Source organism: Palaemon carinicauda, chromosome 3, assembly GCF_036898095.1.
Source record: "Palaemon carinicauda isolate YSFRI2023 chromosome 3, ASM3689809v2, whole genome shotgun sequence".
NCBI lineage: Eukaryota > Metazoa > Arthropoda > Malacostraca > Decapoda > Palaemonidae > Palaemon > Palaemon carinicauda.
In genome coordinates, this window is record NC_090727.1 from 118,206,382 (window position 1) to 118,233,406 (window position 27,025).

Genomic DNA, 27,025 nt, shown 5'->3' on the forward strand with positions numbered 1-27,025 from the left:
AATATACTGGAAGTTTGTCTACTAGGGATAAGAAACAGTCGGTAGTAAAAGCATCATCCGGTGGAAAATGTATAGAAATTAGTACGGGTGTACACATTTGCCAATGCCATATGACAAGATAGGCAATTAAATTATGTCCATTTTGGCACTAGTTTCATGCAAATTGGATAAAAACTTGACCACAATATAGCAAAAAGACGTTTCTTACCTTTTAATAACCTTGACCTTTGACCTAATCATTCCCCAAATCTAATCAAATTGTCCTTGGATTATGGCCATTCATTCCACCAAATTTCATGAGATACAACCACGATATAGACATTTCTGTCATTTTTGTGATCTTACCCTAGATCATGTTATATATCACAAGATAGACAGCAACTGAATAATGCACATTTTGGCACTATTTTCATGCAAACTGGATAAAAATTGACCTCGGTATAGCAAAAAGATTTTGAAACCTTTTCATGACCTTGACCACTGACCCTATCACTCAGAAAATCTTATCAAATTGTCCTTGGATCATGATTAATCATCCCACTAAAATTTGAGATTTGGTCCAATAGTTTTTAAGTTAGGCAAATCACAAACAAGCAAACAAATAAATAAATACACGTCCATCAAAATATAACCTTCTAGCGGAGGTAAATAGGCTATACTTCCTTTCAAGGCAGATTGTAATACTAATGATGGCCAGCTGGATCGTAAAGAGAGCCGATTATGTAGAATATCATGACAGACTAATATTAATAACCTCACCAAAATTTCCAATATCTGAGCCATATTTGAGTGTTATAGATAATCAATTTCTATTTCTCCCATTTATCCATTAGGTCTTTGGCCATTCCATTACATGATGGAGGAGAAATTGTGCTTAGAACCATGAGATTATTTACCAGATATACTCGTATAGGTGTTTTCTCTTCTGCCTTACCTTATTAGTGAGGCACAGAGTATTCTTTAATTAAGATTTATTACTGGCTTCTGCCTACAGATATTTTACGTTTCATAAATTCTCATGTCATTACGGTATTTCAGCGGCAAGCTGTAGGATCTCCTTAGATAAAATGGGGTCGGGTAAAAATAAGAATGATATATGATACCGTTTTAATAGTAGAGGGCTCCTTAATAATGGGTTTGTTCTTCACACAATTTCCTAATAGTATTTCTGAACCGTCTTCCTAAGAGTGCCATCAGGTTGTCCACTCTGGTGAAACTTCTCAAATAAAGGTTAAGCCATTACGAGCACCGGGTGACATATAGCTAGGGGTAATAGGATGTTGCCTGAACAAATTTACTTGTGTCTAGGCATGCTGACCTATGCATGGGTTTGTGTGGTAACATTTTATTCATCTTACTGTAAGAAATAAACAATCAACAATCATTCAACTTTATCAGCTTTAAAGTAAAGCCAAATATTAATTATTATTATTACTATTATTACTTACTAAGCTACAACCCTAGTTGGAAAAGCAGGATGCTATAAGCCCAGAGGCCCCAACAGGGAAAATAGTCCAGTGAGGAAAGGAAAAAACGAAAAATAAAATATCTCAAGAACAGTAACAACATTAAAATAAATATTTCCTATATAAACTTTAAAAACTTTAACAAAGCAAGAGGAAGAGGAATTAGATAGAATAGTGGTACCTCAAGCAAGAAACCTCTAAACCAAGACAGTGGAAGTCCACGGTACAGAGGCTATGGCACTACCCAAGACTAGAAAACAATGGTTTGATTTTGGAGTGTCCTTCTCCTAGAAGAGCTGCTTACCACAGCTAAAGAGTCTCTTCTACCCTTACCAAGAAGAAAGTAACCACTGAACAATTACAGTGCAGTAGTTAACCCCTTGAGAAGAAGAAGAATTATTTGGTAATCTCAGTGTTGTCAGGTGTATGAGGACAGGAGAATATGTAAATAAGAAGCCAGACTATTCGTTGTATGTGTAGGTGAGGGGAAAGTGAACCGTAACCAGAGAGAAGGTTCCAATGTAGTACTGTCTGGCCAGTCAAAGAACCCCATAACTCTCTAGCGGTAGTATCTCAACGGGTGGCTGGTGCCCTGACCAACCTACTACCTATTGGAAAGGGTCTTAAGTAAAACGCATTATAGATGCCTAAAAGAAAAGAAAACGCCAAGAAAACACAAAAAATCTATGTATATATAAAAGACGGGGAAATAAAAACCAAATCAATGCATATGAAGCGATAGAAATCAATTAATAAAGACATAGTGAAAAAAGACGTGAGAAAAAATAACACCAGCACCAAGACGGGATAATACACAATGTAAGAAATCGAGAGAAAAGGACGAAAAATGTTTAGAACGAATTATGAAAAGAATACATTTCAATGAAAGAATAAACAATCGATTACTATGATGAAACGAGTGAGTGGTTTTGAAAAATACAACCTTAGAGAAAATTCAGACAAACCTTTTAGATAAAGGTCCAATATTTGAGCAATGTAGAAAGATGGGAGATATGAGAGAATTGATAAAGGACATTTGTTACTAATACAGCTGTGTTCAAAACTGTTGCAACATCAGTGCAGAGATTTTAGATTTAGTTCAAAGGTCAGTAGCTGGAAACACTATGGTCACTTAAGGTTCGAGATACAAAGAATAAATATAGACTTAAATGGATAAAAAGAATATTAAGAAATGGACAAGTACAAAGCAAGGCTTGGTGTATGGAGAGGATGATTAACTAATTAAAAGATTTCATGTTACAACATTTGCAAATACGAAAACGACTTCAAGTAATGTGATTTAGGGTAACTGTAAATACAATAATAATCAATGAATGAAGGAAAGATAACAGTCAGCACAGACAATTATATGCAATGGAATAAGCAAATCTTGATTGACGAAAACGCTCTTTGAAAGAAGAATACATTCAAATTATAACGAAAAATTACAGAAAAACAAAGACAAAATTGAATGGGAATATTTACAGCATAAATCATCTTCCTCAGCATAATAATAGGAAACACCTAATCATATCCTTATGGTCGTCACGGAACCACGAAGAGAACCTCATTTATGCACCAGCAGACAGTGTTGGATTCTCTGTACACTGCAGTTCAAACTCAATTCCAAAGTTTAGCATCCTTCCTAGCATTGGCGGGAGGATTTAGCACAAAAGAACACCTAGTCAACAGGGGAATGACCTGACATGTCATGGGCACTCCAGTATCATTCCGTTCCACAGTGCTTCAACCGAGTAATTTTCGAACCAGAATTGGAACAACGGACACGAAATTCTCAGACTGGCAACATTCTATCACCATAGTCGTTGGTCCCCTCAAATTTCGCTTATACTTGAATGGCCCTCTTGCAATATTATCAGTATAATCAAATGCCAGTGACGATGGGAGTTCATAAAGGCAACTAGCGCCTTTACTCTTTAACAGGCAAACATTTTCCCTTTTGCATATGGGAGGATATGGTGCTTTAAAGAGATGCCCTAGGGATGTCTGAGCCATACATGCATGTTATCAGGTACTCTCCAATCACCCTTGGCAGTGAGATAGTTATGCCTGGTCATCAGCGGGCACTAACCTGCTGTGGGTAATTGTGCAAGACTGCAAGAGAGCTGCTGTTAAAATTTGAGCCTTCACAAAAACAAAACTATTAGTATTATGTCTCATCGTATGCTAATTTCATTACCAAACATTTTTATATATACTTTAATCAGCTTTCGAGCTGTGTTATCATTTCTCTCAATAACTTGTTGATTTTTCTCATGCATTAGTCTGTATTTTACTGTACCGGGCGGCTGTATTATTACCCATTTATGCTCTTGACTGTTCCTTTATGTGTGAAGAAAATTCTTATTATATCCCTGTAGGTCATATAAATTATTTATATATTAGTTTACTATAAGAGAAATTTGAGTAATTTTTGTTATTATCACACCCGTTGTTTATATTTGCCATCAAGAGACATTCAGAGTATCCGTGTCTCGCTAAAAATCTTTCATTTGCTATGGACAATGGCAATGATATGTGGAGGATCAACATCGTGCAAATCTATTAACGATCAGTAATTTCTTCTTGTGTGAAAATTAAGGATTATCCAGTTAGTTGTGAATTGCAAGTTATATATTACAGTAACTAACTTATTGTTGTGAAGTATAACACCTTCAGGACATATATTTTCTCTTTTTATTTTTAAATCTAGAGCATTTTTCTTTTTATCCTGTCGTTATTATCATTAAAGGGAAGGAGATTAACAAGACCAACAATGAATCAAGCTTGAATTTTGCAGAACTGACCTGATCAGATTCGGGAAGAGAAAATATTTATACTAAAGTTAATAAATAAAGAAAATAGAATATATGGTAACGATAGTAAAGAGAATAAAATAAATTGAGATAAAAATCTGTAATAAATAAATTTTAAATCTTATCTATAAAACGTGTTTCTTAAAAGTGTTAAAATCTTCTAAATACAGAATTTCTCAGAGTTCGATAAAATGTTCAAAATTCTTCTCTTACCAAAACACAGATAACTCTCTCTCTCTCTCTCTCTCTCTCTCTCTCTCTCTCTCTCTCTCTCTCTCTCTCTCTCTCTCTCTCTCTCTCATAACAACTTTACACTAGCTAAAATACGTTTAATGGTTAAAATACTGTTATATCATTGCACCTAAGAACTGCTTCACGAAGTGTGCGCATAAAAAAACCACATTCGTCAATTTTGTGTGACCTATAGGAAATTTGCTAAAATGACTTCTGTCCTTTCTTTTTGTACCAAAGATCCCCAGAGATACGATTGGCCTTATTTCTTTGAACTTATTGCAGTCAGATTCAATGTGTTTTAAGAGGGTTATAGAAGTGGGAGTGTCCTCGAGTGTTATTCTAACAAGTAGTTATAAACTGTTTACATACATGTTATGTACAGTTTCGAACTCAATATTTTTAATCATTATTAAAAAGATACCTAACAATCAAAATACAAATTCTGCAGATTTACTCATGCAAAATTAAAAACCACTTGTCTAATCAAGCTACCTGAATATAAATGAGCTCTGTAATATTCATGCATTAACAAAATCGTAAGACTTTTTCATGAAATACAATTTCAAATGGACTTCCAAAGTAATGTCCAAAGAAGTAAAGTAAGTACTCACCTAACGAATGAAGCTTCCATGGACGTCGCAGGATATGCCACCACACTCCATTTTGTTTAACTATCGATTGAGAAAAAAAGAAAAATACGTTACTTTTCTTAAAATTAGGTAAATATTGGAGGGAACTAGTAGTCATCTAATAATCTCAATCAAAGCACAACTGAACCATAGAAGCAAAATTAATTTTCCTACTGCCAAGATAGAAACGTCGTATTTTACCCTGCAAGTACATGTAAATAGTACATTATACAGTCTTAATCACAAACTGAAAGTGGCAGAAAAATCATTACTCTGTCCTTCCCTCTTTGTCAAAACATTTCACAAAGGAAAGCTCCGTGGATTCATTGAAGGAGTACATCCACAGACCAAGCCATTTATTACAAATTTGCGAGGACAATTCCACCAATCACTAAATTTACAATGTAATGAGAGAAGAGTGACATGATGTCTCAAAGATTCTTGTCCATCGTCGATCATGTGAATTTTGAAAAAAGCCAATAATATTTTTCCTTTGGAATCCCTGTCACCATAGTTAAGCAATGAGGAATCCAACACTCCGGACATGATGCCAACTACGTCACTGAATTAAAACAAACTTAACCAATAACTGATCTACATCAATATAGATAACTAGAGTATGCGAAATTTTACCTGGATTTATCTTAAATACTTTAAATTATCTATAAAATTGTACACAATTAATTTTTACTTCTAGCTAATTGTTTTATATCTCTCAAAATATACCTATGAATATTCTTTTAAAATCAAGAAGTCACGAGATCAATAAGGAAGAAGAATGTTAGTAAAAAAGAAAAAGAAATAGTAAACGTATCAAAGAGAGGGAACAGAGAAGGTATGTATTGAAAAGCTAAATCAACCAGTGTAAAAGGAAATCCGATGCTTCAACTTTACATCCTAATGTAAGCTCGGTTGTGAGTTTATGGTTGAGACGATTCACTTCAATTTTGAGCAGGATTTTTCACAACCATTGCTTAATAAATAAGTGTGAGGACTCCAAAACATACCGTCTCTCAAGTTTATGTAAATGTCAATTTTGGGGTTTGTAAATTCATAATAAAAAACAGCCATAATTTTTTTGCATTCCTACTATTGAAATCTCTATAATGATTACATAACCCGAAGAACTTAATGAGTAGTAGTCATTCATCTCAGAAAACTAATTCGTTATTTCTTAGGATTTAATGTTTTTATACAGTGCTCGAATACTGAGATAGATAGGGTATCAATTTTTGGTTTTCATGCGATGTACTCTTTAAAAGTTGAAAAAAAAAAAACATCTGAAATGTTCACAAAAGTCATGGGAATTTAAAATACGTTTCCTGGTTTTAAAATCTGAACCAAATATTATGAATGTGCTCTACTGAACCGGTCAGTGGTGACTTTTTATCCATTTATGTAGACACAAACACACAGACACACACACACACACACACACATATATATATATATATATATATATATATATATTTATATATATATATATATATATATATATATATATATATATATATATATATATATATATAATCATCATCATCACCTACGCCTATTAACGCAAAGGCCCTCGATTAGATTTCGCCACTCATCTCTATCTTGAGGTTTTAAATAAATACTTCTCCATTCATCATCTACTTCACGTTTCATAGTTCTAAGCCATGTAGGCCTGGGTCTTTCAACTCTTCTAGTGCCTTGTGGAGCCCAGTTGAAAGTTTGGTGAGCTAATCTCTCTTGGGGAGTACGAAGAATATGGCCAAACTATCTCCATTTACCCCTCATCATGATCTCATCTACATATGGCACTCGGGTAATCTCTGTTACAGTTTCATTTCTAATCCTATCCTACAATTTAACTCTTAATACATACATACATATATATATATATATATATATATATATATATATATATATATATATATATATATATATATTTATATATACAGTATATATATATATATTTATATATACAGTATATATATATATATATATATATTTATATATATATATATGTATATATATATATATATGTGTGTGTGTGTGTGTGTGTGTGTGTGTTTGTGTATGTGTGTAAGTTTTCTGGAGCAATATGTATATCTTTTCATCGCATATGTTATTTTATGAAAACGTTTTGGTTATACATATAATAATGAAATTTATGACGAAATTCTCGGTTATACATTTATTATTTTAAGCAATTGCATGTTTATATTTATACTAGTGTGCAAGATCCATCAAAGTTGACGGCTAAATATCTATATAGATATGCGCACACAAGCAAATCTCTCTCAACAGGATATGACTACTCTTTACCTTCCAAGCGTGACTGGAAATAAATATATAAACATCTATTTACATAGCCAGACACTTACTCTTGATTATAAAGGGGGGATGGTGTGAATGGAGCAAAGAAAGACCATAGTTTGAAGAAGTTTTACATTACATTTTCAGGGTCAACCCCAGACTGAGGAGTAAATGGAACGTAAAATATGGTCACAAAATTACTTCCTAAAGATATCAAAACCATTTTGGGAGGTGGCATAATATTTTTAAGAATTAAAATTGGGAAAAGTAGGAATTAATATCAATGGGGAATAGTTTAACAACTTAAGGTTTGGAGATGATATAGTTGTGTTTAGTAAATCATGGGAGGAATTACAAAAGAGAATAGAAGATTTGAATAGAAAAAGCAGAAATGTAGTACTGAAATTAATATGAGTAAAACCATGTTCAATGAAAATTCCAGGAGACAACTAATAAGAGCTATTGACAAACCTTTAGGATAGGGTTTCCCCAGGATACGAGACTGAAATTAAAAGAAGGATAAGCATGGGGTAGGGAGCGTTTGATAAACAAAATGAGATTATAAAAGCAAAATGCCACTTTCTCTAAAAAGAAGTTTAATGAGATAGTCATACCAGTATTAACTTGTGCATCAGAAACTTGCAGCGTTACTAAAGCCTTCCAGTATAAACTACTCAAAGAGCTATGGAAAGAATAATGATGAGAATAACACTAAGGGCCCTTTCACACTATGCAATTTAAATCCACCTCCACCAGTGGAGTGGCACCTCGCATACAAGTTGACTAATAAACATAATAAAGCCTTTCATATTATAGCAACGCGGATTTTTTGCCGTCGTGGTGCCACTTTGCATGAGCATTGTCTTACTGGCTAGAAGCGGTGCCACTTCTGTTGGCAGTTGTAGTTGGCCATCATGTTCAATGCGCGTCACCTCATCACATGACTTTATTCAACCTTTACAAGCGGTGATTATCAATATGTCACTGCTTTTCATCATAAAAACATATCATGAATTATATGGACATGGATCAAGATATTGATATAGAACTTCTCATTTATCTCATCATCATCAGCATCTCCTCCTATGCCTATTGACGCAACGGGCCTCAGTTAGATTTCGCCAGTCGTCTCTATCTTGAGCTTTTAATTCAATACTTCTCCATTCATCATCTCCTACTTTGTGCTTCATAGTCCTCAGCCATATACGCCTGGGTCTTCCAACTCTTCTAGTGCCTTGTGGAGCCCAGCTGACCGTTTGGTGAACTAATCTCTTTTGGGTAGTGCAAAGAGCATGCCCAATTCATCTCCATCTACCCTCATGATCTCATCCACAAATGGCCCTCGAGTAATCTCTCTTATCGCTCCATTTCTAATCTTGTCTTGCCATTTAACTCCCAGCATCCTTCTGAGGGCTTTGTTCTCAAATCGACTAAATCTATTGAAGATTGTTTCAATGTCATACCATGATTCATGTCTATAGAGTAACACCGATCTCACTAAACTAATATATAGTCTGATTTTTATATGTAATTTTTCCAAATTTTACTTGTCCTAGCCATTGTCTTATTTGCTTTTTTAAATATTTCACTTAACTCTAATTCTAACGACCCTGTATTGGAGATCACAGTTCCTAAATACTTGAATGATTCTACCTCATTAATCCTTTCTCCTTCCAATGATATTTCATCTTCCATTGCATACCCTGTTCTCATCATCTCTGTCTTTCTTCTATTTATTTTCAGCCTAACCTCGTGTGATATTTCATGCATTCTGGTAAGCAAGCATTGCAAATCCCATGGTGTTCTGCTAAATTCCTATCTCCAATCCAGTCCAATCCTTCTCCACCATATCCAACTGTTCTATGCATTACAAAATCCATGAGGAGGATAAGCAACATAGGTGACAACACATTCCTTTGGGATACTCTGCTGTTCACTGGAAATTTATTTGATAAGACTCCACTAACATTAACTTCGCGCTTGCTATGCTCATGAACAGACTTCATCAAATTCACATATTTACGAGGAATTCGATAATAACGCAGAGCTCTCCACAAAATTCGCCAGTGTACACTATCAAAGGCTTTTTCATAGTCCCCAAATGCCATCAAAAGTGGATTTCTATATTCTACGCATTTCTGTACATGTCTCAAAATGAAAATTTGGTCAGTGCAACTTCTGCCTTTTCGAAATCCTGCTTGCTCATCTCTCAGCTTTTCATCGATCTTTCTCTCCAGTCTCTTTAGAACAAGCATGCTATATATTTTTATAACAACTGATGTAAGTGTTATGCCTCTGTAATTATTGCAATCAGTCAGGTTTCCTTTTTTGCCCTTTTCCCCAACACTGCTAACTCCCATTCACCAGGTTTTGCCTCTGCATGCTACATTCTACAAAATAATCTTGTATGTATTCTGGGAGTCACTTCATTTTCAGCCAGTATCATCTTGGCAGTTATTTTCAACGCGTCCTGGTGCTCTTCATCTCTTTAGCTTTTGAAGATAGCTTCGACTTAAAACACACAGAATTCATTCATGGGCACATCAGGGTCTTCATCAGCTTCAGGTATATCAATCAAATTATTTCCTTCATATCTCCTATTCATAACCCCACTACAGTGTTCCATCCAACGTTGCATTTCTTCATCTTCTGATGTTATAACAGATCCATCTCTCTTATTGATGGGTATATGCTTCTTCTTCTTTGCCCCAGTCGAGATTTCATTAATAATTCTATGAGCGATTCTTAAACTACAGCCACTTCCTGAATTACTAGCTTTGTCAGCCTCATCTGCTTTACTGTCTAAATATTCTAATTTATTCAGTTTAAACTAATCCAGTTTATTGATATCAAAGTTTGGAGGAGTATATAAAATTCGTAATTTAGTTACATCTGCTTAGAGAGAAGTATACTGTGGTTTGAATGAAGGATTTAAGTGTCTTCAGGATAAATGTGAATATGATGAGTTCTCAATTATCTATTTATGTTGGATTTTGCAAGCGTTTCTATTACGTAAAACATGGCTAACCATGTTTTACCCTTTATAGAATACTATGTAAATAAGATAATGCACATGTTTAGTCATAGAGGCACTTACTACTAGATATGAGAAAGTTTACATACTTTGTCAACGTCATATTCGAATATATTGCCAACTCAAAACCCTTACTTCACTCATGAAATAATCAGAAAACAGGTTTCTGATGTCATCTGTTGCTAGTCCAGCTCCTATATTTATAAGATGTTCAAGCTCTTCTAAACAATTTGTTGTTAAAGTGTTTTTCAGAATTAAAACCATCGCGTTCTCATTTCCCGACATTTACAGAAAGATGAAGAGATACGTGAATGGGACGACGGGCAAGTTTTGGTAAACATATCTCTAGAAACATGTACTTCCGGAAGTGGTCGAATCACAGTCTTTCACATACGTTCCAATATTCTTCAATTGTTATTTTATACATTTTAGATTATTAGAAAATTATCATCATCCTTCTTTAGTTTTCCCAAGAGAGAAGCATATGCGCCATCCATGTCTCTTTGGGCATTACAATCTTGATCGTCACTTTCATTATAGATAAAGATACAACAGGTCTCTTCTTTTTTCCATCTTGGATCACACTGCATGTTGTTTTCAATATTTAAAAAGATAATTGATCTCTATCGGTGGAAACCACGCACATAAGCGGTGTCATCCATAGTAAAAGCGACGCGGAGACGGCCTCGAGTGCAGGAAAAAACGCTAGTGTGAAAGGGGCCTACTATGAGATTCCAGGCTCTGTAACACGGTTTTTTCGCAATAATTTTCTATCTATGAATTTCATAAATATAACGCTTCTTCAGAATGCACATTATATCTACACATAAATTACGACTATATTCTGCATTACGTAGGTTGAATAAATTTGGTACTTATAATGAGAAAAGGTTTCTAACGCACTTGTTACGTAACTTATGACGTCATTTCTTCCCTCTTTCTAGATCGATGATTGGCTATACGTAACGAAGGCTATACCTCTGCCAGCAATGACACAAAAGTTTAGATAAAAGCAAAGCAATACACCTTTATGAACTCTGAAACCTCTCCACTGATAATTGTCATAATGAACAAACCAACAAAATACGTTAATAAATACAAAAACACTTCGATTATTAGTGTAACTCCCAAAATAAGTTTCCTAAAAAATTGCAGCCCACTTTATAGGTCATAATCAGATTGACAAGGTGTACGGAATAGTTGGTAATTTTCAAAAACCTAGTAGACAAGCTTGATTTGATAACTTATACCCAATGTCAAGCAATTTTTATTCATTGTCTATCTACCTACCTATTTACTGTAAAAAAAAAAAAAAAAAAATAGCCGGTACCGTATTTTGGCTTTAAACCTCCACCAATAATTATCGTCAGAATGATGACTTCATGAGGCTCCACCCACTTTGGCCTGGGTATAATTCAGGATAACACCGAAGGCTATCATGGGCATTATTGGATCAGAAAATTTAAATTCTGGCTATAAAAACTCATTTCTCGGGTAGTTTTAAGAAGTGCTAAATGATCCTCAAGGATCCCAGCTGTTGGCCTAAACGTTTAATATACTCCTGTTGCAGCACTACTGCTACAGTAGTATTACTACGCTAGCACAGATACCCCACCCACATTTATGTATCGTTCCGCCATTCATAAGTCTTTCTAATGTTTTTTCACTGTGTAATAAGCCATGGCCTCCTCAGAAATTAAGTTTAACATTAGATGATAGGTTATTTCATTAAGCTGACAAATTATGGCAACTGGGTATGTTATTGCCGATGTTGAATCTAAAGATAAAGTATGGTACCATTCCTTCATTGCATTATCATCTTTACTACTATTTGTTTTGCTACATGTAGTAATTATTTTAAAGGATAAATGAATTATGTTCACTTTACTTCTATAAATTCCCATTAGATGTACAAATAAAACTCCTAAAACTATTCCTGATTTATTTACAAAATGCAGTCATGCCCAAAACATAGCCAACACGGTCGTACAGCCTAAGAAGATGAAAAAAAAAATTATATCGGATGATCCGTCGGTCTGATGGAGAGTTTAGCACAAAATTCTTATTTTAACAAAAATAGTTATATAAAGACTGTTTACATACAATCTCTCACTTTCTCTCTCTCTCTCTCTTAGTGGCATAGTGCATAGTTAATGGAAATGTTCAAAAGCCTGAATGAAATTACAAGTATTATAATCATGTTACGCTAAATACAAATCAGACCATAAACATTGGATTTAAACTAGAAACTGAATAATTACCTATTCAGGCTATAGTAAATATGGCCACGGGCTTTCTCTTGACTGTATAAAGTTGCAAGTCGTAAGACAAATGCAGTTTTGCAACCACGGGGGCAATTCCAAATCCTGTTAGCCATTCTTGACTGTTATGGGTTTCAGGGCAGATGGAACAAGGTGAATGGGTGTCTGGTGGATGGGCGGGGCAAAATTTTGTCAAAAGGTGTTTACATTGCTTATGTAATGAATGTTTTCGACTCTTGGCTCGTTATCACTGGCCAAAGCGTCGGCTAGAGCATTTTTACTCTATAAAAATTAAAACTATCGGGTTTAGGTTATTGATAATGCTGACAAAATTTGTGTGTGGTTGTAAAATATACTTATGTCAACTTTCAGCTACATCCGATGCTTTGATAAGGAGCAAAGTAAAAAAAAACCGTGTTACAGAGGCCCTGAATCTCATAGTAGGAGACAGAAAAAGAGCATCATGGATACGAGAGCAAACTAAAGTAGAGGATATTCTAACAACGTGCAAGAAAAAGAAATGGACATGGATAGGACATAGAATGAGAAGGACAAATGATAGATGGGCATTAAGAATAACAGAATGGGTTCCTAGAGATTGCAAAACAAGCAGGGAAGGAAGAGAAGACAATGGATTGACGAACTAAGAATGTTTGCGGGTGTGGACTGGCACAGAAAGGCCATAAACTGAAGCAAGTGGAAAGACATGTCTAAGGCCTTTGTTCTGCAGTGGACTAGTAACAGCTGATGAGGATGACATATATATATATATATATATATATATATATATATATATATATATATATATATACATATATATATATACATATATATATATATATGTATATATATATATATGTATATATATAAATACACACACAACTACAAATGCAGCCGTTTATGGTCCATTGTTGCACAAAGCTTGTCATTATTCATGTCTGAAGTTTGGCCAGTTTACATTAATACAGTGGACAACTGCGGATTGGCAATAGTGGGAGGCTTTAATCTGGTCGCTCACAGCAAACCAACCTAGTGTATATATATATATATATATATATATATATATATATTGTAATATTATTGCTAGATATTTCTAAATTATTTAAGTTTTTATAGATGTATAAGGTTAAATATACTGTAGACTTATTGTTTTCCTGCTTTATTGTTTGTCTTTTCACTGGTGATTATGTTAGTGGTTATAATGGACTAACGGCTGTTTTATATTTTCAAGTGGTGTTGGTTACGTGGCTGCGCTCCTGCGTGAACGGAGTTTTGGAGGGGCTTTTTTTGAGGATGGTTCCTTAGTGTGTTTCTGAGCCTCCAACCTTGTAGGGCACGACATTTGCGATTGGATCCATATTATTCCTCGCCTTTGCAGAGTTACGTTGTGAAGCTGTTTAGCTTTTCTTGGATATCCTCGCTCTGCAACAAGGATTATTATTCCACATATTGTGTACTGCCCTTGGTTCAGTAAAAGCCAAGGGGACCTCTCTGCCCCAAGGTAAAAATTTCTATCTTTATATTTGTGTGCCGGGCCCACGACCTGTAATCCTGGGCGGACGTCATTACTGGAGCTTGTGAAAGCCTTGCAATCACACCAGCCATCGTCAATTTGATAGGGATATTTAGTTTGTATTTGTTAGGATGTTCTCACTTTTCGTTGGCCTTCTCCTTTCTGGACCCTCTCTCCATTTAGTATGCATGTGTTGATGACCTGTCTGTAATCGTGTAATTGTTTTCTTTTACAGGGAGTTAAGATTGAGTGTGTATCATTTATTATTGTATTATTGTGGTTCAGGTGTTATTTCTGTCTAGTTATTATGTATTAAAATTAAGGAAATTTTTGTGGTATTTTCTTTGTCCCCTTGAGTTGACTTTGCACTCGTATTGATGTTTGGTTACTATTCCACCTTTAGTGGACTTAGTACTGTATGATGGTGAATACTATTTGATAAGTGTAGTGTTTTGAGTGGTGGTCAAAGCCAGCCATCACAAGTGGCGACCGTGACAGGATCTTTTGTTCCTGAGTATTCACCTGTGTTTGTGCAAAGTTAATTCTTGGGGTAATTTTTTTTTTCAGGCAGTGTATTTTCACCTCCTCGGTGTTGTTTTATGTAAATTTAGTGTTTTGTGTGAATAAGTGATCATGGTTGTTAATGTATTCGAACTCCTTAGAGGAGAGGGGTGGCAAGAGAGGTTGGCAGAGTTAAATAGGGAAGACTTGGAAATTGTAGCAGAGCATTTTGAATTGGAATATGATGTGTCCATTAGAAAGGGTGTATTGCTATTGCACATTTATGATTATGTTAAAACTGTAAAGACAAGTGGGGAACAAGAGGTGAAACCTGATAATGTAGTGTCAGTAGAAATTTTGGATAGGCAAATTGCCCTGAGACAAATGGAATTTGAAATGGAAAAGTTTAAGGCAGGGGAAAGAGAAAAGGAGAGGCAGCATGAGATTGCTATGAGAAACCCAGTTTCTTTTTCCCCCGCCCATTCCCCAAATAGGTTAGTAACGACTGCTATTAATTTAGCGCAGGCTCTCAAATTTGTACCTAAATTTGAAGAGAATAATGTAGCAGAGTTTTTTGTGTCATTTGAGAGGATTGCAGCAAGGTTGGAGTGGCCCCAAGAGTATTGGACCACTCTTATACAAAGTAAATTGGTTGGAAGAGCTCAGAGGGTATATGTAACGCTGGAGGAGGATCTATCAGCAGATTATGAGAGTGTAAAGGCTATTGTCTTGAAGGCCTATGAGTTAGTCCCTGAAGCTTATAGGCAACGCTTCCGGAACTTAGAAAAATGTAGGGAACAAACTTTTGTTGAATTTGCTAGGGCGAAGGAACAGTATGCTAGCGATTGGTTCAAGTCCAAGGAGGTGGGAGATTTTGAGAGATTGAAAGAGTTAATGTTGGTGGAGGAGTTTAAGAGGTGTGTCCCAGATAAACTGAAGGTCCACCTCGAAGAGTTAAAACTCGAGACCATTCAGGAGGTAGCCATCGCTAGTGACGAATATTGCTTGTCTCATAAGAGTGAGTTAGGGGGAGTAACGACAAAGGTGAATTCTGGTTGGGTTAAGATGGGTAGGAATAATAATGCTAATCCTAATAATAATGCTAAGGTGTTTAGTAGAAATAATCAGGGAAGTAATAATAATCAGGGTAATGCTAATAATAATTTTTCTCCTAACAGAGGCAATAGGCCAAATATATACAATCCAGAGAAATTGAAAACATTGACGTGCTTCTTTTGCAATAAGAAGGGGCACGTAAAGAGTATGTGTTATGCGTTTAGAAAATCTCAAAATGCTAATGTTAGGCCAGTGATGGGCGTGGAAGAGAGAGAGAGAGAACCTACCCCAACAACATCCGCTGATCAATGACTACCTGCTTGTTTTGACAGATATTTGTCTTTCGGTAGTGTCTCCTTCGCCAATTCGTCCGAGAAAAGACGAGTGCGTATTTTGCGTGATACCGGTGCAGCTCAGTCTTTGATTCTAAGGGAGGCATTACCTTGTAATTTTGTACCGAAAAGTGGTGAATTTGTGTTATTGGCTGGTTTTCCTGATTCCGTAAAGTCATATGCTATTGAAAATTTTAATTTAATCTGCCCTTCCTTTGCAGGGAATTTGAAATTGGCCATAGTTGATAAATTCCCGGTTAAGGAGGTTGATGTTGTGTTAGGGAATGATGTGGCTATGAAGAATAATAATTGTCCGATATTGATAAACCCTGATAGTAAAGTAGCAGCAGTTACTCGTTCTAGTGCTAGAATTGTTGACGCTGCAGAGTCAACAATTGATGTAGATTTAAGTAGTTTAGATCGTAGTGATAGCCTAGCTGTAGATCTTGGAATGGTAACGGACACGTTAAATTGGACTACTGAAGAGCTAATCAAAGACCAGAAAAAGGAGTTTCGGGAACTCCCTATCGAGTCAGGGGAGGTGTCTGATATGACTGATCCCAAATTTAAGATAATTAATAATATTTTATATAGGTTGAGTAGGCCTATGGGGGTGGATAATGTTGATCATGAAATTGTGAAACAGATAATGGTTCCCTTTGGTTACAGGAAGGAGTTAATGTCATTGGCGCACGAAAGTGGTTTGGCCGGCCATTTTGGAATTCATAAAACTTCTTGCAAACTGTTAGGGAATTATTATTGGCCGAAGTTGAAGGCAGATGTAAAGAAGTTTGTCAATAGTTGTGATGTGTGCCAGAGGGTCGGTAAACCCAATCAGCGGATTCCAAAATCGCCTCTATGTCCTATTCCAGTGGTTTCCGAACCTTTCACGGAGGTCATTATTGATATTGTTGGACCATTACCAAGGACTCGTAGTGGGAATGAATATATTTTGACTATCATGGATAGGATGTCTCGATATCCCGAGGCAATACCACTACGTACGATAAAAAGTGTTAAAATTGTAGATGTACTAATTGACTTTTTTACCAGGTTTGGGATGCCTAAAATTATTCAATCGGATTGTGGTTCTAATTTTGTTAGCAGGTATTTCAGAGATAAAATGGCAGAGTTAAATATAAAACATGTGACCTCTTCTCCATATCATCCAGAAAGTCAGGGAGCTCTGGAGAGATTTCATCAAACCCTGAAATCGATGGTAAAGAAATATTGTTTGATTAATGGCTCTGACTGGGATAAGGAATTACCTTATTTATTGTTCGCTTTTCGTTCTGTCCCAAGTCAGTCTTTAGGTTTTTCGCCTTTCAGCCTTGTGTTTGGCCATTGTGTTCGAGGACCTCTTGATGTTGTTCGAGAGACCTGGGAGGGAGACGTCCCTGAGATCAATTTATTAGATTATGTGTCTAATCTAGGTGATAAGTTAACAAAGGCTTGGGAATTTACAGGTGAAAATTTATTGTGTAGCCAAAAGAGAATGAAGTACTTTTTTGACAGAAGGTCTAAAGCACGTGACTTTGCGGTAGGCGACAAGGTTTTGGTTTTGTTACCCTTCCCAGGGAATCCATTGAAAGCTTCTTTTTCAGGTCCTTGGAAAATTTTGAAAAAAGTAAGTGAGGTTAACTATTTAGTGGAGACACCTCAAAGAAGGAAACCTTTTCAACTGTGTCATGTAAATATGTTGAAGGCTTATATGGAATGGGAAAAAGTCATTCCTGTGGCAACTATTGGGAACACGGTAGATTCTGAGAACAATAACCATTTTTCTTTTTCAGAGGGGGAGGGTATTGATGATAATTGTTTTAATGGATGTGAATGGCGGTCGGATAATAGAAAGTCTTTGGAAAAATTTTCGGGAGTAATTTCACATTTAGGTAAGGAAGAACAAAGGTCTTTGAAAAATTTAGTATCTAATTATAAAGAATTATTTTCGGATGTACCGGGTAGGACTTCGGTCCTTGAACATGATGTAGAGGTAGGTAGCGCCACTCCTGTGAAACAATCTCCTTACAGGTTGAATCCCTTCAAAAATGAGGTTGTAGCAAAGGAAGTGGATTATATGCTAAAACATGACCTAATTGAACCTAGTCAAAGTCCTTGGTCATCACCTGTTGTATTGGTAAAGAAATCCGACGGTGATTTCAGGTTATGTTTTGATTACCGTAAGTTGAATGAGTTATCTAAATCTGATTGTTATCCATTACCTCGAATTGAGGATTGTATTGATCGAATGGGGAAGGCCAAATACATTAGCAAATTCGATTTGTTGAAAGGTTATTGGCCAGTTCCTCTTTCAAAGCGGGCAAGGGCCCTGTCTGCTTTTGTAACACCACAGGGATTGTTTCAATGTAATGTTATGCCGTTTGGTATGAAGAACGCGGCTGCCACCTTTCAGAGGTTAATGAATACTTTAGTCCATGGTTTAGAAGGATGTGTTGTGTATATTGATGATATTGTTATTTATAGCGATGATTGGGAAACCCATTTAAAACGTATTAGGGCACTATTTGAGGTGTTGAAAAAGGCAAATTTGGTAATTAATTTAAAGAAAAGCGATTTCGCAAAGGCGAAGGTGGTATATTTGGGTCATGAGGTTGGTAATGGTAAAGTTGCTCCTAAGCAGGCCAATATCGAAAGTATTGAAAACATGGTAGTCCCTAAATGTAGGAGGGATGTCAGAAGATTCCTTGGTTTGAGTGGGTACTACCGAATGTTTGTTAGGAATTTTTCGGATATAGCCGATCCGTTAACAAATCTCTTGAGAAAGAAGGTAGCATTTGTCTGGACGGATGAAACGCAAAGGGCTTTTGATAATTTAAAAAGTTTTAATTAATTTCCCGGTCTTCAGAGCTCCTGATTTTGATCTTCCTTTTTCTCTTGCCACGGATGCAAGTGACGTTGGTGTAGGAGCGGTGTTGTTGCAGAATGACGAGCAGGGAGTTTCTCATCCTGTCGCATTCTTTTCAAAAAAATTGTCCTCCGCCCAACGTAGGTATTCAACTGTGGAGAAAGAGACTCTTGCGTTAATATTCGCTATTAATCATTTTCAGGTTTATCTCTCCTCCTCAGATACACCTATTAAGGTCTTGACAGATCATAATCCCCTGACCTTCATCAGCAGATACAAGAATAAAAATCAACGATTGATGAGGTGGAGTCTCATGCTGCAAGAATGGAATTTAGAATTTTCCCACATCCCAGGAAAAGATAATATTGTTGCCGATTTTCTCTCTCGCAGCGTTGAATATTAGATTATTGACAGAGGGCTATGCAGTTATTAAAGGTAGTATCTGTATCGTTCTAATTATGTTGTGTGTGCTGTTGAAGTGGGCACGTAGTGAGTAGAAGTAAATGTATATTCAAGATTTATTAATCATGGTTTGTTTACAGAAGACTATAATGTTTTGGGTATATTATATGGGATCTTTAAGGCTAAAAGGTGAGGGTGATCACTGGTACTTACTAATGATTGATTAATTAGATGGGTCATGGGCTCACGGGTCTGTAGCACAACACAGCCGTTTTTTAGGCGCTACAGGCTGGTGTATGAGTGGTACCCTAGACTAAGTTAAGGTTAATCTACTAAGGTTTAGAGGTGTCAGGTACGATAAGGTTTATAATAAGCTAAGAAAAGAGATAGGCACTAATCTGTTATTCTGTATTTTCAGGCTAATAATTACGCTTCATAGAGTTTGTTTGTTTGTTTGCGCAGGGGAGTCTTGTGGTGGTCTTCTCTGTGTCGTTCGGTGTGTGTGTATGTATTGGACACTATGGTGATAAGTGTGATATATAACACTGAAATAGACAGTGGTTTTTGTGATCAACATTTATTGATAGTGAGTGATGTGTATCCCTGAAAATGAACAGTGTATAGAGTGTGGAAAAGGTTATAGCTTTTGGACTATATATACAGAATCCGGTTGTTAGTGCAATGACTCTTAATTAAGTTTATTAATGATATGAGTGATGTGAAATTTTTAGGTTGGGTACCTATTTATCGAATAGTGATGTTTTGGTTTTCTGGTTTTGGAAGGTTTACTTGTGATTAATTTAGGTTTAAGATTTTTTTTTTTTAGTATTGGTTATATATTGCTATCCTTGTGAGCTGCAGACCTTGGTACTTGCCCCCCTCTTTCCTTTTGTTTGTCATGTTTTTGCAGTTTGTTTAATAATCATTTTTGAGTGTTGGTTTAATATTTCAAATTTTTGAGTGTTGGTTTAATATTTCATTATGTGATAACTTGTATGTTGTAATTCAAATCACTTTAAAAAATAATAATAATAATTTTTTTTGGTTGGGTGAGGAGGTGTAATATTATTGCTAGATATTTCTAAATTATTTAAGTTTTTATAGATGTATAAGGTTAAATATACTGTAGACTTATTGTTTTCCTGCTTTATTGTTTGTCTTTTCACTGGTGGTTATGTTAGTGGTTATAATGGACTAACGGCTGTTTTATATTTTCAAGTGGTGTTGGTTACGTTTCTGCGCTCCTGCGTGAACGGAGTTTTGGAGGGGCTTTTTTTGAGGATGGTTCCTTAGTGTGTTTCTGAGCCTCCAACCTTGTAGGGCACGACATTTGCGATTGGATCCATATTATTCCTCGCCTTTGCAGAGTTACGTTGTGAAGCTGTTTAGCTTTTCTTGGATATCCTCGCTCTGCAACAAGGATTATTATTCCACATATTGTGTACTGCCCTTGGTTCAGTAAAAGCCAAGGGGACCTCTCTGCCCCAAGGTAAAAATTTCTATCTTTATATTTGTGTGCCGGGCCCACGACCTGTAATCCTGGGCGGACGTCATTACTGGAGCTTGTGAAAGCCTTGCAATCACACCAGGCATCGTCAATTTGATAGGGATATTTAGTTTGTATTTGTTAGGATGTTCTCACTTTTCGTTGGCCTTCTCCTTTCTGGACCCTCTCTCCATTTAGTATGCATGTGTTGATGACCTGTCTGTAATCGTGTAATTGTTTTCTTTTACAGGGAGTTAAGATTGAGTGTGTATCATTTATTATTGTATTATTGTGGTTCAGGTGTTATTTCTGTCTAGTTATTATGTATTAAAATTAAGGAAATTTTTGTGGTATTTTCTTTGTCCCCTTGAGTTGACTTTGCACTCGTATTGATGTTTGGTTACTATTCCACCTTTAGTGGACTTAGTACTGTATGATGGTGAATACTATTTGATAAGTGTAGTGTTTTGAGTGGTGGTCAAAGCCAGCCATCACAATATATATATATATATATATATATATATATATATATATATATATATATATATATATATATATATATATATATATACACACACATATAACTTGTCTGATTTATTTCTATTCAATATAATCTTTTCCCTTTCTCTTATCATCATCCTACATACAATACTAAAAGTACTAAAATCTGTAATTTCTCCTTTACATCTTTAAAATGAGGAAAGATAAACATACTTTTAATGTTTCTCAATTTGAACAATGATCTTTCACCTCATCTTCTGCTTATTGGTTTTGAGTACACTTCGTACTGACAGCATTGAAATCTGAAAGGAAACGAAGGAAGAAATACTCCTCATACGGGATTTGAACCAACTTATTCGACCAAAGAGAAGGACATTTGAAAGAGAGTGAGATTTTCAATAATCAAATGAGAGAGAGAGAGAGAGAGAGAGAGAGAGAGAGAGAGAGAGAGAGAGAGAGAGAGAGAGAGAGAGAGAGAGAGAGAGAGGTTTAATTTGGTCAAGCAAGAAAGTTATTTTAATTCACAGGGAAAGATTTAAGTAAATAACAGCCATCCTTCTTCTGCATTCCACTTTCTTTGCGATTACAGAGTTATTGACAAGTTAACCTAAGCTCTTCGGGCTAAGGAGTTTTTTCTATCTATTTTTACACCTATGGTAGACAAGCTACTGCATTTCTTATCCACTTGAGAAACGTCTGATCTTAAAAGGCATTTTAAAGCCAATTGTATAAAAATGGATGTTCTTCCCGCTGAAACGAATCTGTTGATAAGGATTTATAACTATTAAATGCTACCATCAAGATAAGATTTTTAATTGCAAACTCATTTGATCTTGAAGAACAGATGCATGGGTCATTTTCCCTCTCATTTCAAGTTGTAACCATGATTTGAATAATAGGTATAACATCCTTGTAGTCTTATATCAAACAGGTTTGATCACATTTCCCTAAAGTGCTTCTTTGGCTGATGATAATTCATTGTGTATAAAAAGGATTATTTGTGTAAATGAGCTGCTATCACTAGAAAGACGATTTGGAGTGGAAGACTGCGCCAATTAAACTCAAAATGACGATATCTCCTAATCAGTTACTAGTGATTTATATGATTTAAGCTGGAATCATGACCACCCTTTAGCGAGTTTATTCAGTTTCGTCTTGCATTACTTGATACACTTATAAAGCTGCCCTGAAAAAAACGTGAAGAAACAAATCAAGTGATAAAATATAAAGAAAAAAAATTTACCATAAATTTAGAAATTCTATTTTTTCTATCAAATCCGTGTTATTCAAATACGGTTAAATCTTAGTAAGTGAAACTATCAGAATTCGATAAAATGTCACAGTTTTCTGAGAAAAATTAAATTCTTTCTCTTCTAAAAACTCTGCACCCAGAAAAGATGTCTTTTGCTTAGTAACAATCTCGTATAACATTACGTGTGGTCAATACGTAATCTTATAGACTATTTATAACATAAAACTGCTTTACTCCGACCGGCACCATACAACCCACCTCCTTAAACCATGCCATTCTTTGGCAGCTCTTGTTAATCAGATTGAGTACGTCAGTGCGAGAATAAGATAACGTCAGGTAATTAGTAAACGTTACAAAAATACGCTATATACAATAAATTCGACGTGTATTCCCTTCTTAGCGCCATGTACTAAAAGCATTGACTCAAAAATCCTATCATGATTAATAAACTTTCGTGATTGCACTTCCTCCTTTATTTTATTCTAATACACTTTCACCGCCACCAGCTACAATATTTGAACCAATACTCCGAAAACCATGCAGAAGGTAGTTCCATCAGCAAATGTTTTAGATATACTTACTAAATATCTGAAACCTGGTATTGTCATATTACTGTACATACATGAGATACCAGAAAGCGTGCCGAAATGTGATATGCAAATGTAGATGGTTAACCTTGAGGCCATGACACAACAAAAATTGAATATGAAAAAAAGAGGAGAAATGTAGAAATTTAGAAAACTTGCTTTACGTTGTTATTGGGAATGATAGATAATTTCTCCAAAATCACTAAAAATATTCTTTTTTAAAAAGGACCAACGGAAAAAAATCATTGTAATGTGACAACTTATGGCAGAGTGTCCCATCATTAACCAGTTCTTTTTGGACTGTCTCCATGAATAACAAAGATCATAAATAAATGCTTCCGTCCCCTGGGGGATCAAGGTCATCTCTTTTACCAAGAGCTTTTTTGAGCTTTTCTATTTTCTTCCGTAGTTCTCGCTCCTGCTGAAGTAAATCTCTGTTCTTCTCCTCTTCTTTGGTATGATCGTCCTCAATGGCCATTTGTCTCTTGCGTTTCCTTTCGCGATAGAGCTGAGTGGCTTCGTTATTGAGCGTCTTAGTTCGTTGCATCTGCTCTTCCTTCGACAGGCCGTAGATTCGGCCGTAGCGGTGCTTGTAGCTGCCCTTCTTTGAAACAGAACTGTGAGAACTCGATGATGTTGGCGCATCAGATTCTTCCGACGTTGATTGGACATTTGACTTATGGAATCCACCGCCCGCAGCAACGCCTCCAGCAGTATCAACATAAGGAACCGTGGATCCTGACGTTCCAGGAAGTTCATTGGCTTCATCACTAACTGCTGATGCATAGCTTTCATTAGTGGAGAATTGAACCGTAGCAGCCTCTGCCTGGTATCCAAAGGCCGAATAACTTGGATATTCCAATGCTTCGGACGCTGCAACATCTGAATATACAGGGCAATAAACGTCTGTCCTTGCATATCCCACATCGTATGCACTCTCGTGACTGGATGGTCCCTGAAACCTGTCCTCATAAGAACGGAAAGGGTCAGCAGCCTCACGTTCTGCATGTTCAACAATGGCCGAGTCCCGCTGTGGGAAGGTCGAACCAGTCGTTAACCTTGGTGTGGATGATGGGTCTCCTCCTTCCCTCAGACTAAGGTTGCAGAAATGAAGTCCTGGTGGCGGCAACACATCGTTAGGATTGACTACACCAGCGCTCTTAAAGAAAGACAAAAAGGCAACAGATTACTAGTCTCATACCAATCAATACTGCTGAACAAAATTGGCAATACAACTGAGAAATCCAATTGTAGAACACGCAAAACTATCTCGAAGAAGGTTCCAATTAATGGATTGCCAATTATTCAGAATTAAATTAGGTACACGTTCGTTAAACTCCCTCTCTTCTACACACACAGACTATGCAATCATGGAGATGTATAATACAAACATTAAACTCAATGACTCCCTTGAACTGAAATCCACTGATATTCATATGAAGATACAGACAAACAATATTATTATTATTATTATTATTATTACGTTACAACCCTAGTTGGAAAAGTGAGATGCTATATACCCAAGGGCTCCAACAGGGAAAATAGCCCGGTGAGGAAATTAAACAAGGACAAATAAGATATTTTAAGAACAGTAACCTTAAAAAAAATATCTCCTATATAAACTAAAAAAATTCTAACAAAACAAGAGGAAGAGATAAAAGATAGAATAGTGTGACCAAGTGTACCTTCAAGCAAGAGAACTCTGTCCCAAGACAACGGAAGACCATGGTACAGAGGCTATGGCACTACCCAAGACTAGAGAACATTGGTTGATTTTAGAGTCTCCTTTTCCTAGAGGAGGTGCTTACCATAGCTAAAGTCTCTCTTCTACCCTTACCAAGAGGAAAGTAGCCACTGAACAATTGCAGCGCAGTACTTAACCCCTTTGGTGATGAAGAATTGTTTGGTAATCTCAGTGTCGTCAGGAGTATGAGGACAAAGAATATGTAAAGAATAAGCCAGACTATTCGGTGCATGTGTAGGCAAAAGGAAAATGAACCGTAACCAGAGAAAAGAACCCAATAAAGTACTGTCTGCCCAGTCAAAGGACTCCATACCTCTCCGATGTTTTAAATTTATTCCATCTGAGCAAAGAAAATCGAATTCCTTTTTGAAACTAAATGAGAGAGAGAGAGAGAGAGAGAGAGAGAGAGAGAGAGAGAGAGAGAGAGAGAGAGAGAGCTCATTTACGCTTAACTGAGAAAGCATAGCATAGAATGCCTTAAGCAACTGCCATGAGTTCTGGCGTTGTCTAATAAATAGAAAGACCTTCGGCATACCATGAAATTGTCGTAATCAACGTCGTCTGCATCAGCTGCGACAGCCCAAGTGGCTCCTCCACTGAGAGCTTGGCCGAGGTAGGAAGGTTCGCCCCGTCGGGGATTATATCGTGAATCTTCAGGTGGCAGTAGTACAGGTGGTGTTGGTGGGCTGGGTTGCTGAAAGGTAGGTTGACCTTGGAGGTGTTCCCGTGCACCAGCAGGTGTCCAGAGATTTTTCTTGGGCATTGCTACGTGAAATGATGTTCGTGATCCAAGAAAATCGAGGGAAGAACTTTATACATACGTTTCTTGTGGTGGTCTTGCCCTTTCCATAACACCGCCGGCTTCTTGGATGCATATAGGCAGTCTTCATAAGAACGAATAATATTGAACAGAATGGGTGATTTCCCGACGATACCACTGGCACTGCAGTCATATGGAAAGTGTGAGCGCGGTTCCCTTTTTATACCCACCGCTCTCTTACTGAGTCTAAGTGAAAACAAGACTAATACCCGACTGGATCCTCGGCCCATGATTTTGTGCTCTCAGAATTACAACTTGAAACGTTTGAAACCGACCTCTCTCAGGGTTTAGCTGGCTGACGCAACCTCACCGCCCAGAACCTTTTTTTTAATCTCCATGTGAGGCCTATTACACAAAATGAGAATTATTTCTATATCGAAAATCCTTTTGATGGGACATGTAGCTATTCTTTATGCATTGAAAAGGCAGAAGGGAGGAATGACAGACGGATATTGTTTAAAGGAATTCACATATTTAGTATGTTGAAGTAAAAACAATTAAAAGCAGTCCCAGTTGCTTTAATATCAGAAACACTATTAAGTATAACAAGTTAGGGTATAATACCTATATCGGCATCTTCTGCCGACACTGCCCTGAAAAATCGTTAAACATAGAATAACTTTGCAATCAGCTGTAAGGAATTACTTAACAAATCTAAAACTGGTCGATTAGGCTGAAAAGATTATCTAAATCATAAGAAAACTAAATTGCATTGTTGACCACTGGGTCACAAACACCTCCTACTATAGCAATTTAAGCGAACCATTCATTGCAGTAAGGGCTTATATTGTTAGGTAAGACCACAGGAACAATAAGGGGGATTATAATGGAAACTGTTCGTGAAAGCAAGTTCTTCTTCACACGAGTAACATATTTTGAAGCGACGTGAAACGGCTTTGCTCAAAATTTTTTTTTTATTATTCTATGCTACCTTAGACAACATCCATAAGTTTGGTCGGGATTTATACAGAAGACTTAAGATTTTCATTATGTAGGAATAAATTGCATTTAGTTCCAATTCACTTGGTCACACACACACACACACACACACACACACACACACATATATATATATATATATATATATATATATATATATATATATATATATATATATATATATATATATAACCACATAAGGTGTTTCCCTCTACGTTATCTGCAGGTTTTCATGGAATGCGTTACATATACTTATTGGCCAAGGACGTTCATGGGGTTAATGCC

At 36.3% G+C, this 27,025-nt stretch overlaps 1 protein-coding gene across 3 annotated transcripts in view; it reads right to left on the reverse strand.

The window, feature by feature from the left end:
• Positions 1-21,890: 21,890 nt before the first annotated feature.
• The window catches only part of LOC137637811 (uncharacterized), a 34,862-nt gene continuing 29,727 nt past the window's right edge, over positions 21,891-27,025 (reverse strand). Inside the window, exons 1-2 of one of the 3 annotated variants that reach the window (XM_068369920.1) lie at positions 25,803-25,944; positions 21,891-24,396 (exon numbers count right to left, since the gene is read on the reverse strand). In XM_068369920.1, the coding sequence (XP_068226021.1) occupies positions 23,560-24,396; positions 25,803-25,934 (969 nt within the window). In that variant the 5' untranslated portion in view covers positions 25,935-25,944 and the 3' untranslated portion in view covers positions 21,891-23,559. Of the gene's footprint in view, positions 24,397-25,516; positions 25,945-27,025 lie in introns of those variants that run through there. The other 2 variants (XM_068369919.1, XM_068369921.1) reach the window with 2 other exon arrangements.